Source organism: Rhincodon typus, chromosome 5 (assembly GCF_021869965.1).
Source record: "Rhincodon typus isolate 14 chromosome 5, sRhiTyp1.1, whole genome shotgun sequence".
NCBI classification, from domain to species: domain Eukaryota; kingdom Metazoa; phylum Chordata; class Chondrichthyes; order Orectolobiformes; family Rhincodontidae; genus Rhincodon; species Rhincodon typus.
Window position 1 is genome coordinate 103,911,114 of NC_063336.1, and position 14,137 is coordinate 103,925,250.

Here is a 14,137-nt window from a genome sequence, read left to right on the forward strand (position 1 = left end):
AGTCCCTCTCATTCCCGCCTCCTTGACCTGACACAACCTGTCCATCTTCTCTCCCACCTATCCGTCCCACCCATCCCACTGACCGATCCCCATTCACCTATCACCATCCCACCTACCTTTCCCCAGCCCCACCCCTCCCCTCTCTCCACTTATTTCCCAGGTCCCTTCCCCCTCCCCATTTCTGAAAAAGGGTCCCAACCCAAAACTTTCCTGCTCCTGTGATTGCCTGGCCTGCTGTGTTCTTCCAACTCCACACTGTATTGACTGCCCACCTTAGTTGTTCTTGTAAGACCAGAAGCACTGAGATTGGCAATGTGTGCAGTATTCCAGAATATTCTCTTACTTTATTTATTTTGTCATAATATCTCATCCCGTGTAAGGGACCATAAACATTGTGTAGATGGTAGTCTTACCTCCCACCGGAGCAGGGATACTGGGTGTATAGAATCCAGTAACTTAGGCTGGGGCTCTAGGGGGTCCCACTGTACTTAGTCTGTGAAGCATGGCCGGGGGCCTTGGCCAGGGGCAGCACCTGAGTTCTTGATTTTTGTCCCCGTCTGTGTCTCTCACCCTTTGAGATTTAACATGCTACCTATCAAGCTGTTTTGCCAGTCATCATTTGTTAGTACAGAACTTGAGTATTACTGAAAACATACAATTTGTTAAAGCTTTTCGTCTTACACTCACTAATCAGAGCAATGCCTGTGATTCACAATGAAGCAATCAGAGTCAACTTGCCTGGTTTAAAATGTTAACTGGTATTCACCATTTAACTGGTGCATTCTCCATGTCAATGCCTCCACAATCAAAGTCCACTTGCCAACCAATCAGCACTGTCTACTCAATGTTAATGTTGGTTTGCCCTTTAAATTGGTATTCTTGTGAATTGTCCTGATGAGTACAGAAGAAAGAGCTTTGACACTGTAATTTTTTTTTGTTAGCAATACCAAGTTTATCCTGAACTAAATTTAATCTTCTACACTAATGTAGGTGTTTCAACAATCCTGATTCTATTGTAATATATTGAAAAATGTGACTACTTTATGTAGAGAGTATTAGAACCAATTCATTTTGGCTTATTTATTAGTAAAAATGACCAAAAAAAGGGAGAAAATAAGCCTCTAGAGCCAACTAGTAAGTAACATAAAACAGACAGTGAGAGCTTCATAAACATAGGCAAGTGGTGAAGATGATACAAGGAATCTACAGAGGGGTTTAGACAGGTTAAATGAGTGGGGAAAAAAATTTGGTACGTAGAATGTAATATACCCTTCGGCCAGAAGACTAGAAGGTCTGGGTTATTTATATTGGGAAAGACTGCAGAAAGCTGCTTCACAGAGATTTTGGGGTCCTTATGCTTGATTGACAAAAAATTAGCATCTAAATTCTGTGATAATAGAGAAGGTAAATGGTATGTTGGCCTTTATTTCAAAGGGAATGAAGTGTAAAAGTTGGGATGCTAAGCTAATAAAGGGCACAAGTCAGACCGTGGCTTGAATACAGTGAGAAGTTTGGGTCCTGTTATCTAAGTAAAGTTCTGCTGGCATTAAAGGCAGTCCAGAGAAGGTTCACCTAGGTTGCTTCTGGGTATGGATGGATTTTCTGTTGAGAAGATGTTGGATAGGTTGGGCTTGTACTCAATGGAGTTCACAAGAATAAGAGGAGACTTTTTTTTTTAAAACATGTATGATTTTTGGGGTTGCTGAAAGGGTGGATGCAGAGAGGCTGTTTCCACTTATAGGAGAGTCTAGGAGCACAGGGCAATGCCTCAGAATAAAGGCTCTCAAAGTTAAGCCAGATGAGTAGGAATTTCTTTTGAGCATAGGGAATATGTGGAATTCTTTACTGCAGAGGTTTGGAGACTGATATATTCAAAGTTGAGGTGAATAGTTAATCCTTAATGGAATCAATTGCTATAGGGATAAGACAGGAAAGTGGAGTTTAGGATTATCAGAGCATCCATGATCTCGTTGAATATGGAATGAACTTTGGGCTGAATGGCTTACTTCTACTCTTGCATCTTGTGGTCTTATTTGAACTATAAGACTAAAGAAATTATTAAAATGAAATAAAAGCTGTCCATCAAGCTGATAAAACCTGAAACTTTGCTGCCAAAAAGCAAAAATAAATTCCAGATTAAGTCTTATTCCCCAGATAATTTGCGTTGAGCAGGAAAGGTGCTCTGTGGAGATTGTTGTCTCAAGAAAGTTCCAAAGAATACTGAGGCATGTATAATCTATCGCATTTAGGCAGCGTTTTGTCTCTTCCCAGTGAAACAGAACAAGAAAGTTGAAGATTTACCAAGAGCAAGTTTGACCTGTGGACAGTTAAGTGAACTTAAAAATCTTAAAAATTGGAAGTTAATAAAGATAGCAGTCTTATAATTAATAAAATAATGCAGTATCTGCACGATGAAGAGGATATTTTCTTACGAAACAGAGTAGAGTACATTTTACCTAGTTCTTGGGTTTGGTACCTGATCTGCTATGAGATTAGAAAGTCACATACATTAACAATTTTCTCATTCCTGGGTCAAGACTCTGTATCCTATGAGAGGAATGAAATATAACTTTCTTTAACACAGAATATAATCGTTATGCTTGCAACAGTATTTTCTTCACATTTTTTGATTGCAGTTCTGTTTAAATATCTGAACAGGTAGCCATATTGAGAAACATTTTGATGGGGTGATCTGACCTGATTAGCATTTCAGTTGTGATAATCATTGTTTTTGTTCACATAGATTGTGCACTTTCAAGGGCATTTTAGAATGCATGCGGACATAAAGACTTGGCTGGCATGTTTCTATGAAATGATGTAATTTGGTATGAAGTGTATAGCTATGTTAACTATAGTTGATTTAAAACAAGCTGCTACTATTAATGGAAAGAAAACTATGTTACAGTTGTACATTTTAGTCTGAATGGCTTTTGAAGCATAAGACATGATTGTAGTGTATAGTGGAGCAGGCTAGATTAGTTAGGTGATCAACCTCTGTTTCTGTGACATAATAGGAGCAGAAGTTGTGTTTTATTCCTCATGTAAGGAATGTATTGTATACATGTATTCCTCATTCCTTATCTGCAGTTGTAGCTGGCATCCATGCTGTCACAAGATGTTGGTTCGCTTTCAGTGGATGGTCAGCTGGAACTGCTGCAGTTTCCTGATTAAAAGGAACCAGCTGGTTTATAGCACTGGTCCAACAAGCTGCAATCCAGAACCTCTTTCTATTACAATGGACTTTTTCACCACAGAACTGTAGGTGTAGAGCCAGCCAGCAGCTGATGGGAAGAGAGTGGTGATCATCCTCAAAGTGTGCAGGTCAAAGCAAGCCAACAACATCTTAAAAAATCACCATCAACAAGATTGGCTGCACTACCCTAAACAATTTGCGACACATCATTTACAAGAACAAGTGCCAAAAGGACCTTCTCGTGGCTGCACTTTGACATGCCAGTGCTATTCTGAAGAGCCAGGGGCCAGTTATGGTCAAGAAAAAGTGCACTTGGGCTACAAAGAGTTTTTAAACTTGCAAAGGATGGGTGTGGCTTATGATTAAACTAAAGGAAGGTTTTGAGTTCTAAAATAAATCTTGAAATGATATGACATTATATGACAATATAATTACTTACTTGTTTGCAGACTGAGAATTTGATTAGACTTCTAGTTCCTAAGCATCTATTTCAAAGCTGATGTTGAGTTGAATCTTGAACAGACCTCTTGTTTCATTTGAACTTTTGTTATTTTTCTATCAACAAAATTCTGGAACATTTTGTTTGCTTAATGATGTCACAAAGTAACGTACTTCTCAATATTTGCTGAAACTTTGCAATCTTGCCTGAATCCCATCATGCAAGAGTATACATTTTCAAGTATATTGAAATATAACATAACATGCGTAACTTGAGAAAAGAGGTTGTGTTTCCAGCATTCTGGTTCTATCCAAACTCTCCAATAAACAGTGATTTGATTGTGGAAAATGTAAAGATTGAAGAGTCAACATTTCCACATTAATTGTGACAAATTTAAGTGGAAGGATACCCCACAGTTTATGTCACTGTCTCCTTCCTGTCATTGAGAATTTGCAAATGAGAAAGGATACAATACCATTTTTACTCATTTACAAGGACTGATAATCCAGAAACTTGGGCTAATGATTTGAAGACATACATGTTCAAATACAACCGTGGCAGCAGGGGCATTTTAGCTCAGTTGCTTAAATCTGGAATGATGAGGGAATATCAGTATTGATGATTATCAGTCTACCGAATTGTAATTGAAAATCCATCTGGTTCACTAATATCCATTAGCAAACAAAATCTGTCATCCTTACCCCTTCTGGCCTACATGTGATTTCAGACCTGTGGAAACATGATCATCTCTTAACAGGCTTTTAAAATGCCTTCGCAAGTTGATCAAGTAGTCAAGAAGCTGACTCTCTGCCACCTGCTCAAATTAATTAGGGAAGGTCGACAGTTGCCTAACAATGTCCCTATTCCATAATTGAATCAAAAAAGCTGTGTAAGACAGATGATGAAAACTTGATCTTGTCTATCTTTTAAAGCTTTAGGAATTGAGATTTTTAGAACAATAATTCCACAACTTTACGTGAAAATTTTTTAATGGGGTAAAGAATGTATCATAGATTCATTTAAATGGCTTTGCACTGTGAATTGCTTTAAAATTCCTGCCTGTATATAATTTTGTGGAAGAGTGCAGAGCAAATCTGTATGTTTCTAACAAGTGATTGACATAAGAACAGTGTTACAACAAGATTCTTCATCTTACTTTGACTTTTCTTTTACAGAAATTTTAGATTGTATTTAACTTCAAGCGTGGAACAATTTTCTGACACTTTCAGAGTGGTTGTAGTGGACAGATATGGAAATGAAGAAGAATATCCTGTGCAGTGGAAAAACTTCTTTACTGGTCATGTGATTGGTTAGTGTTAAATGTTCATTGTATGCTGTACAGTACTTGTGTTGTCGGCTCTAGTACTGCTGCATTGAAAGTAAAAACTTAGGCAAAATTCAAGTTCAGTAATATAAAAGGTATTTTGTAGAAAGGGAAGTTCATTTATTCAAAATACTATATATTAATTCACCTTTTGTCATTGAAGCAGAGTGAAATTATTTAATCAGAAACTTTGAAACTCGTGCTTTAAATGGGAATCTGGTGATTCAGTTCAATTACCATAGTTACCAAGCTGCTGTACTTGCGTGATATTTTTATATCTAAAAATCATGTATTTCCTGAATTCCAAATCCTTGTAAACTGCAGACAGCCAAGTCAATATCATTCTCTGAAATTAATAGGCCATGCACAAGAAAATGAAAAGGACATTGTCTGAACTTGCTGGTGATCTGATTTGATATACTTACAATGTAAATGCTAATGTGGAATTTCAGAAGACAAAGCAAAAGATGAAAGGGAACTACTGAGAGGACTAATAATCTGTCCTTGTAGCCAAACATAGAGATATTTATTGATTTGTTTTAAGAAGTTAATAACATGTTTTTCAAAACAAAGCTGTGATAAGTTATACTCTGACCCCATGGACTCTTTGTGACAAAGATGTCTGCTTTGGCAACATTACTTACCTCTGCTAAAAACAAAGTAAATTTTCTAAAAGGAAGAAAATTACATGTGTTATAGCTAGATTGAATTCCATGTGACTAAATGTGAAGCCTTCCATGTTGGGCCTAAGCAAGATAGATCAGAGTAGTTTCCAAATGCTAATGGAAGAAGAGTGAGATTTGGGGATCCAAGCTTAGAAATTACTTCAAACTAGTGAACAGAGTCAATTCTTTTTAGAAAATGAATGGCCTTTATCTCAGGAGTGCAGTAGTGTATGTTGATGGAAATTATAGTAGTTCAAAATTCTGATTAGACCCAATTTGGAGTACACTAGTCTATTCTAGACAACATACCTCGGGAAGGAGGGTTGCATCATAATTATAAAAGAACATGACAGTTAAGTTATCAGGGTTGGTTGTGTTGGCTAGACTTGTGTTCCCTTTGATATCATCATTTGAGGGATGACCTATTTTGAGGTTTTCAATAGGATCCAAAGGGTGACGGTGAGCAGTTATTTCATTTGCAGAAATCTAGAACTAAATAGCATACAAGCATATGAATTGGAATTAGGAACTGGATTAGACTATTTAGCCCTTTTGAAACTGCTGCCATTTTAACATGATCTGAATGTGGCCTCATATAAAAGTTTGAATACGCATACCAACGGATTCAAGAACCGCTTCTTCCCTGCTGTTATCAGACTTTTGAATGAACCTCTCAAATCTTAATACTGATCTTTCTCTTTGTACCTTCTCTGTGGCTGTAACACTATATTCTGCACTCTGTTCTGCTACCTGACACACACTGTATGGTACGATCTGCCTGAAACTTATGAGATTTTCTCCTCAACTCCTGTCTTAAGTGCAGGTCTTTAATCCTAGTCTTCCCCAGAAAAGGAGACATCTTTTCAGCATCCACCCTGTCGAGTACTTGTTTTTCTTAACACCAGTGAATTCAAATTCAACCTACCAAACCTTTGTGTCCCTAGGTATTAATTGAGTGAACCTTCTCTGAACTTCCCATTATGCAGTTAATTCTCCCTTAATTCAGGAGACCCAGTATGTACTACATATTCCAGATGTGGTCATGCCAATATTCTGTAGTCTAGCAAAAGGTTCCTTAATCTTGTATTCCACTCACTTTGCAATAAATGGCAATATTCCATTTGCCTCCTAATCATTTATCTGCATTCCAATCTTTTGTCATTCATGTACCAGGACACCCAGAGCCCTTTTGTGTAGGGGAGTCATGTTCATCACTTTCCACCTGAAGAACAAAAGCAGCAGATGTTGGAATATCACTATCTACAGTTCCCCCCAAGCTAAATACTACTGACCTGGAAGTATTTCTTCACTGTCACTGAGTCAAAATCCTAACAGCATTGTGGGCGTCCCTACGCTCCAAGGATTGCAGTGGTTCTAGAAGGCAGCTCACCTCCACCTTCTCTACAGCAGTTAGGGCTGGATAATAAATGCTGTTGTAGCCAGCAACACCCTCATCCCACGAATGAATACTTAAATATAAAAAAAAATCAGTTTCTACATCTGATTTATTTGTACCCAGCTTTCTTTCATATCTGTGATTTTGCATGTCTTTGCCCCTCTACCTCTATAACACTTGTTCCATGTTGGACACCTATTCTGATTTGCTCAGAAACTACAAGTCACACAGACTATTGCACTTTGAGACCTTGCACATACTGGGTTCATGTACCCATTGTTTTTGTCCTTTATTGAGTTGTAGTATCAATTGTGGCTCATTAAGTAGTCCTTTCACTTGCAAGGTTACGTAGAAACATATTCATGGATATCTACAGCACAGAACAAGACTCTTTGTCCCGTTGCGTCTGTGCTGATCATAAACAAGCACCTAACTACACTAATCCTATTTTCCAGCACTTGGCCCATAGCCGTGTATGCCTTGGCGTTGCAAGTGCGTATCCAAATACTTCTTAAATGTTTTGAGGGTTTCTGCCTCTACCACCCTTGTAGTCAGTGAATTCCAGGTTCCCACCACATTCCAGGTGGAAAAATGTTTTCCTCACATCCTCTCTTAAATCTCCTGTCCCTTACCTTAATTCCTATGCTCCCTGGTCATTGATCCCTCTATCAAGATGAAAAGTTTCTTCCTACCTATGCTCCTCATAACTTTATACATTCAATCATGTCCTCTCTCAGTCTCTTCTGTTTTAAGGAAAACAGCCCCAGTCTGTCCAATCTCTTAAATGAAACTCTCTAGCCCAGGCAACAACTTAGTAAATTTCCTCTGCACCCTGTCGAGTGCTATCGCATTCCTCACTTAATCTGGATTCTAGAACTGTGGCCTAACCAATATTTTATATTGTTCTAGTGTAACCTTCCTGCTCTTAAGTTGAAGTATACAGTTTATCAAGGCAAGTATACACATGCCTTCTTAACCACTTTATCCACCTGTGCTGATACCTTAAAGGACCAGTAGACATGCACACCAAGGTCCCTCTGATTCTCGGTGCTTTCCAAGTTCCTATCGTTCGTCACATATTCCCTTGCCTTGTTTGTCCTGCTGTAGCATATTAACTCACGTTTACTCAGATTGAATTCCATTTGCCACTAATCAGCCTATCTGACCAGCCCGACTGTATTCTCCTGTAAACTAAAGCTATTCTCATTATTTTGACTCCCCACTAATTTTTTTGCATCACCTGTGAATTTCCAGATTATCCCTCCTGTATTCAAGTCTAAATTATGTGTGTGAACCACAAGCAACAAATGTCCCACTGGATACAGTCTTCCAGTTTTAAAAAAAAAATACCCCTTAACCATCATCTTCTGCATTCTGCCATTCGGCCAACTCTGGAAACAATTTACCCAATTTCCTTGGATTCCATGGATTCTTCCCTTTGCTATCAACCTTCCATGTGGAACCTTAGCAAAAGACTTACTGAAGTCCAAGTCGACTATGTCGAAAGCATTGTCTTCATCTACAGCTCCAGTTGATAACTGTCACCGAACAAACATTTATTGTTCCCAGTCTTTTTTAAAAAAAAAAAAAAAAAAATTGATTCCCAGCTTCTAGAGCCTCTTCAGTCATAACATTCCAAACTCCCTTCTTTGATCAATTTAATTTGTACCGGTATGTAGATGACACACATTTTCATTTCTAAACGCAACCAATTGGAAGAGACCCACCACCTCATCAACAGCGTATTCACAGGGATTAAATTCACAAGGGAAGAAGAAACCAACAATCAACTCCCGTTTCTGGATGTTAAGGTAGAACGACTTACGAACGGGGAGTTCTAAACCTTAGTATAGAGAAAAGCAACCCATACAGATCAAATCCACAGCAACCACCCCAACGTCCACAAACAAAGCTGCATCAGGACACAATTTAAATGGGCCAGGACACACTGCAACACTCCAGAATTACGGCCGGAAGAAGAACACTTATACAAGATTCTTGCCTTAAGCGGATATCCCCGCAATTTCATCCGCAGATGCCTATATAACAGGCAACAACAGGAGGACATAGTACGACCTAACACACTTCCCTACATCAGGAACGTATCGGAACTGACAACAAGACTCCTAAGACCACAAGGAATAATGGTGGCCACCAAGCCCACAGCCACTCTACGACAAACACTTACAAGGAATAAAGACCCCATTCCCATAACATACAGAACGAACATGGCTTACAAAAATACCATGCAGCGACTGCCACAAACGTTACATCGGACAGACAGGAAGGAAACTAACCGTCAGAATACACGAACATCAACTAGCAGCAAAATGGCACGATGAACTCTCTTTAATATCTGTATATTGAGACAATGAAGGCATCAGTTTAACTGGGACAAAGTAACTATACTAGCCCAAGCCAAACGTAGACATGGACAGGAATGCCTAGAGGCATGGTTCTCCATCCATACTTCAATCAACAAACATATAGAATTGGACCCCATATATAAACCCATACAGATCAAAACCGGAAATGACAGTACTCACCATAACGGACTGGACAGTATAAATTCCAAGTGGAATAGAATAACGTCGTTTGCTTCATCGGAGGCTCCACTGATGATGTCACCTAGCATGGTGATGAAACGTATGAACAAAAACAAGCCAGCTCGGCGAGCAATTCAACAGCCTCATGAGTTCCAAAGTTGTACAACCCTCAAAAAAATTGACTCATTTCTGCCTTAAAAGGGCGACACTTAATTTTAGAACAGTGCCTCTGAGTTCTGGACTCATCCACAGAGGGAACACCTATCCAAATTCATTTTGTCAGGACTGCTCAGGATCTTGGATGCATACAATGAACTCACTCATTCTTCTAATCTCCAGTTGTAAAAATCACAGCTTATTGAATCTGTCCTTAAGACAGCCCACTTATTCCAAGAATCAATCTAGTAAACCTTCTCTGAATGGTCTCCAACGTATCTATATCCTTCCTTGAATAAGAGACCAAAATTGCATTTGGCGTTTTGAGATGTGGTGTCATTAAACTTTAGCTAATATACCTTTTGCACCCCTTATCTAAGTCATTGTTATAATTCGTAAAAAGCCGAAGCCCCAGCATAGATCCCTGCAGGACTCAACTTGTCACATCCTGCCAAACAGAAAAAGATCCATTTATGCATACAGGTATAACGTGTGTTTTGTTAATGTGAATTAGTTGTAACGCAATTGATAAATAGTGGACGCTGTTTGGATAATGTGAACTTTCTAATGTAAAATGTAGCGTTTTTTTTTCTCTACAGCGATTTCCCTAAAACGCAATTTTCTACGGCAATTTTCAATAGTGCGAGGTTACACAAGAATGTAACTATCAAGTTATAGGAGAAGTACCTGTACTGATTTCTGTCAGCCAGCCAATCTTCTAATTTTGCAGGGGATGTGGCTGACATTTTCTTCCTGTCCTTAAATGCACTTGATGGTGGGGTCTTGCCTCCTTGAATTGTTGCTACCTATTTGATGTAGGTACACATGCAATGTTGCTGGTGAGGAATTTTTGGGATTTTAACCCAGTGACAGTGATGTATTTCCTAGTCAGATGGTGATTGCTTTGGGAATGAACATGCAAGTAGTCCTATGTGTTTGTTGCCCTTGTCCTTCTAGGTGGCAGTGGTTGTGGGTTTTGAAGCTTCCGACTAAGGAACTTCAGTGAATTGTTTCTAGTGCATCTTGTAGATGGTACACGCTGCTGCTGCTGTGCATTGATGCTGGAGGGACTAATCCTGCACAATAACCACTTGTGGCGCCTTGTCTAATACCCTCTGGAAATCCAAGTATAATATGTCTGTCGGCTCCCCTTTATCCACAGGGTATGTTCCCACTTCAGAGAGCTCCAACAACATTTTTAAATATATGATTTCCCTTTCACAAGATCATGCTGTGCTGCTGGGTCAAAATTCTGGAACTCCCTTCCTAATGGCATTGTGGGGCTACCTACCCATAAAGGGTGGCAGCAGTTCAAGTAGGTAAGTCACCACCTTTTGTCAAAGGCAGCTAGGGATAATCAATGACTGCTGTGTCACCAGCAATGCCCACGTCCCATGAATAAATTAACCTTCGAGTGCCCAGTTGTAACAGCCCCAACCCCCAACCATAACTAGAATAGAGGAGTCATGCTTGCTGCTTTCCAGTTTGAAGGATTGTTACCAGAATCTAGCAAATTTTGGAAAATTTAAGGCCAATGCATTTACCTCCTCATTTACGACCTTGAGATCCTAGGACAAAATTCACTAGCACCTGGGTACTTGTTGGCCCATAGCTCCGTCACCTTGCTAAGGCTTCAGCTTTAAGTCCCACTCCATAGTTTGAGTACAAACATCAAGGCTGACGTTCCAACGCAGTAAGTTCTGCATTTGTCAGAGCTGCTTTCTTTTTATAAATCATTGAACTAATGTTACATCTGCATGGCCAGTTCGATATAAAGTACGACACTATTTTAATGAAGAATGGATTATCTACAGTGTTCTGGTCAATATTTTTCCCTTAACCAACATCACAGAATCAGGTTATCAGGTTATGATCACAAATACTATCTGGGAGCTTGCTGTATGCAAACTGGGTGCTATGTTATCCAACCCAACATAATGACTGCACTTTTAAAATTGCTTAATTGTTGCTTTTGAGAGGTCTGGTAGTTATGATAAACATGTAACTGCAAAGCTTTCTGTCTGTCTCTTTCTCTTCCTGTCTGATTCCACTGGATTCCTTGTATCCGAGGTGTGCTCCTTCCTTCCATGATCTTGTCTACCTACTAAAATCTCCTCTTTCAGCTTCTGTACTTTTGCACCCCTTTACCTGAATTCAAAGCCTCCTCAGCACGTTCTCATGGCATTACTTTTTTGCTCCTTCTAGCCATCTTCCTTTATCTCTTTTTTTTTTTTTTTCTCTCACCCTATCTTGACCCTGTCCACTTTTCAATTAACTGTCCTGGTAAGAACTTTAAGTGCATTATGAGGCTTGTAGACTTTTAAGCTATTGACAGGGTAGAATTGTAGATTTTTTTTGTAAATTTCTGACCCAGCATGAGGAGAAGCATGCCTTTCCCTTCTTCATATGCTTCTGACATTTATACAAGTTTTTACGGTCTAAGGATAGGTGGATATGGAAGGCTCCAGTAAAGAAGCATATAATATTAAAAAAAAATGCTAGGTTCACACCATTTCTTGCGTTGTACTACCCTTCAACAACTTGTGCCCAGCAGCTTCCACCTAGGTGTTAGAGCCTGAAGGCATTACCGTATATTTTAACTTGATAGTTTTAGGTATCAACAGTAAAGTGACAACTATTTCTGTGCCAATCTTCAAAGTTGGGGCTTTGACAAGTTGGACTTTTGAAACTCATGAAAATTTAGGTTTTTAAAACTTTGTCTTATTTGACAAGGTGAAGGATGTAAGGAAGCATATTGGGAAATTCTTTTAATTTGATTCTCAAGAGTGGAGAAATTAAACTTCAAGTTAGATGGGGAAGATATTATAGCAATATTCATATTATTGGGGAAAATAAGATTGATATTAACAATACTTAAGTGTTTGAATTTTGTTTCTTTAATGTTGAAAAAAAGTTGTTTTTATTTCAGATTTACAGCATTTGCAGCATTTTGCTTTTACTTAGAATATCAAGTTGCACAAGCAGCACAAATAGCATTGTCACTGTAATAGGGTTTTCAACTAGACAGCGTCAGAATAAATTTGGAATTAATAAAATCTGGGAATAACATTTGCTTTTGAATATTCAGTTACCATGTGATCAAAGTTTCATGTTACGCAAAACTCAAACAGAACATATCGTTATGGAAATGGAGACTTTAATTTTACAGCTGAAAGCTATATTTTTATTTAAATTTGTCAGTATCTATCCAGAAATGTCAAGTTGATATGGATACTATTTTACATTTGCGGCATTTTTATGAATGATGTTTGCCCGTGTATATTGGACACAATATTTCCGCAAAAAGCGAACATTGGTAATTGTTGCCAGAATCTGCCAGGAAATTGTATTTTGCGATTCATAGTGCTGAAAATCTACTAATTATTTATTAATTATATTCCAGCCCTATAGAGCAGTAATCAAACCAGAGAATTTCTGTTTATGATTGATCTACACTACTGTTATCAACTGGGACATTGTAGGACCTGTTTGATTAATATTCCTAAGTCAAAACTCAAAATTATTGTACAGGCTGAAACAATGTTGCAGTAAAAGCTATGAAGGCTAAGAAGTCTAATTATATGAAACTTACTTTTTTAAATGAAAGGTGAGCCAGGTTCAAAAGTCCGGGCCGTTATTGATAATGAGGATTTTGCTGCCAGAATCGTTACCGATGAAGGAGAATATAACGTAGAGGTATTCTTGACTTCAGTTACCTACTTAAGACGTTATATCTTGAAATACTGAAGTCTATAGAAAGTTTTTTTTTGTGTTCAACTACTGTAATTCTGAAAGAGAACATGGCTTAAAATGTTTATGCTTAAGGTCAAATATATTAGATTTTAAATCATGTGTGAGCTGTGTAAATTTATAACACAAACAGTGGCCATTTAACTCAGTTTTTTGATGAACTTGCACATTATGCACTTTTGGTCTTTTGCAACCTTTCTATAATGTGCCCCAACCTGTGTACAATTCTGTGGGTTGAGCAGTACTTTGTACGAGATTAATATTGTTTCTTTGCACTTGTACTGTTATACTCTGTCCTACCGTTGACCTTTTATCATGTTTGAAGCATAACCATGTGGTATTCCTACTGGGATTCTGTGGATACAGCATTGAATCGCTTAAAGAGCAACATTAGATAACATTTTGGATCCAGTTCAACACTGAGCTCAGCTATAAATCTCACACAATGCATTGCCAAAGCTACCTGTTTACAACTTCACAATTTCTCCCTTTCTCTTTCTCTCCTCTCTCTCTCTGTTTTTCTCTCCCCTCTCTCTCTCTCTATTTCTCTCTCTCTCTCTGTTTTTCTCTCCCCTCTCTCTCTCTCTCTCTATTTCTCTCTCTCTCTGTTTTTCTCTCTCTTCCCCCCCTCTCTCTCTCTCTTCCCCCCCTCTCTCTCTCTCTTCCCC

General features: G+C 38.5%; 1 protein-coding gene and 1 pseudogene across 1 annotated transcript in view; both read left to right on the forward strand.

The window, feature by feature from the left end:
• The window catches only part of LOC109924946 (disintegrin and metalloproteinase domain-containing protein 17), a 45,520-nt gene that overhangs the window by 12,258 nt on the left and 19,125 nt on the right, over nucleotides 1–14,137 (forward strand). The window contains 2 exon segments of the mRNA XM_048597111.1: nucleotides 4,808–4,941; nucleotides 13,327–13,415. Coding sequence (XP_048453068.1) covers nucleotides 4,808–4,941; nucleotides 13,327–13,415 — 223 coding nt within the window.
• On the forward strand, nucleotides 2,337–4,797 carry LOC109916236 (annotated as a pseudogene).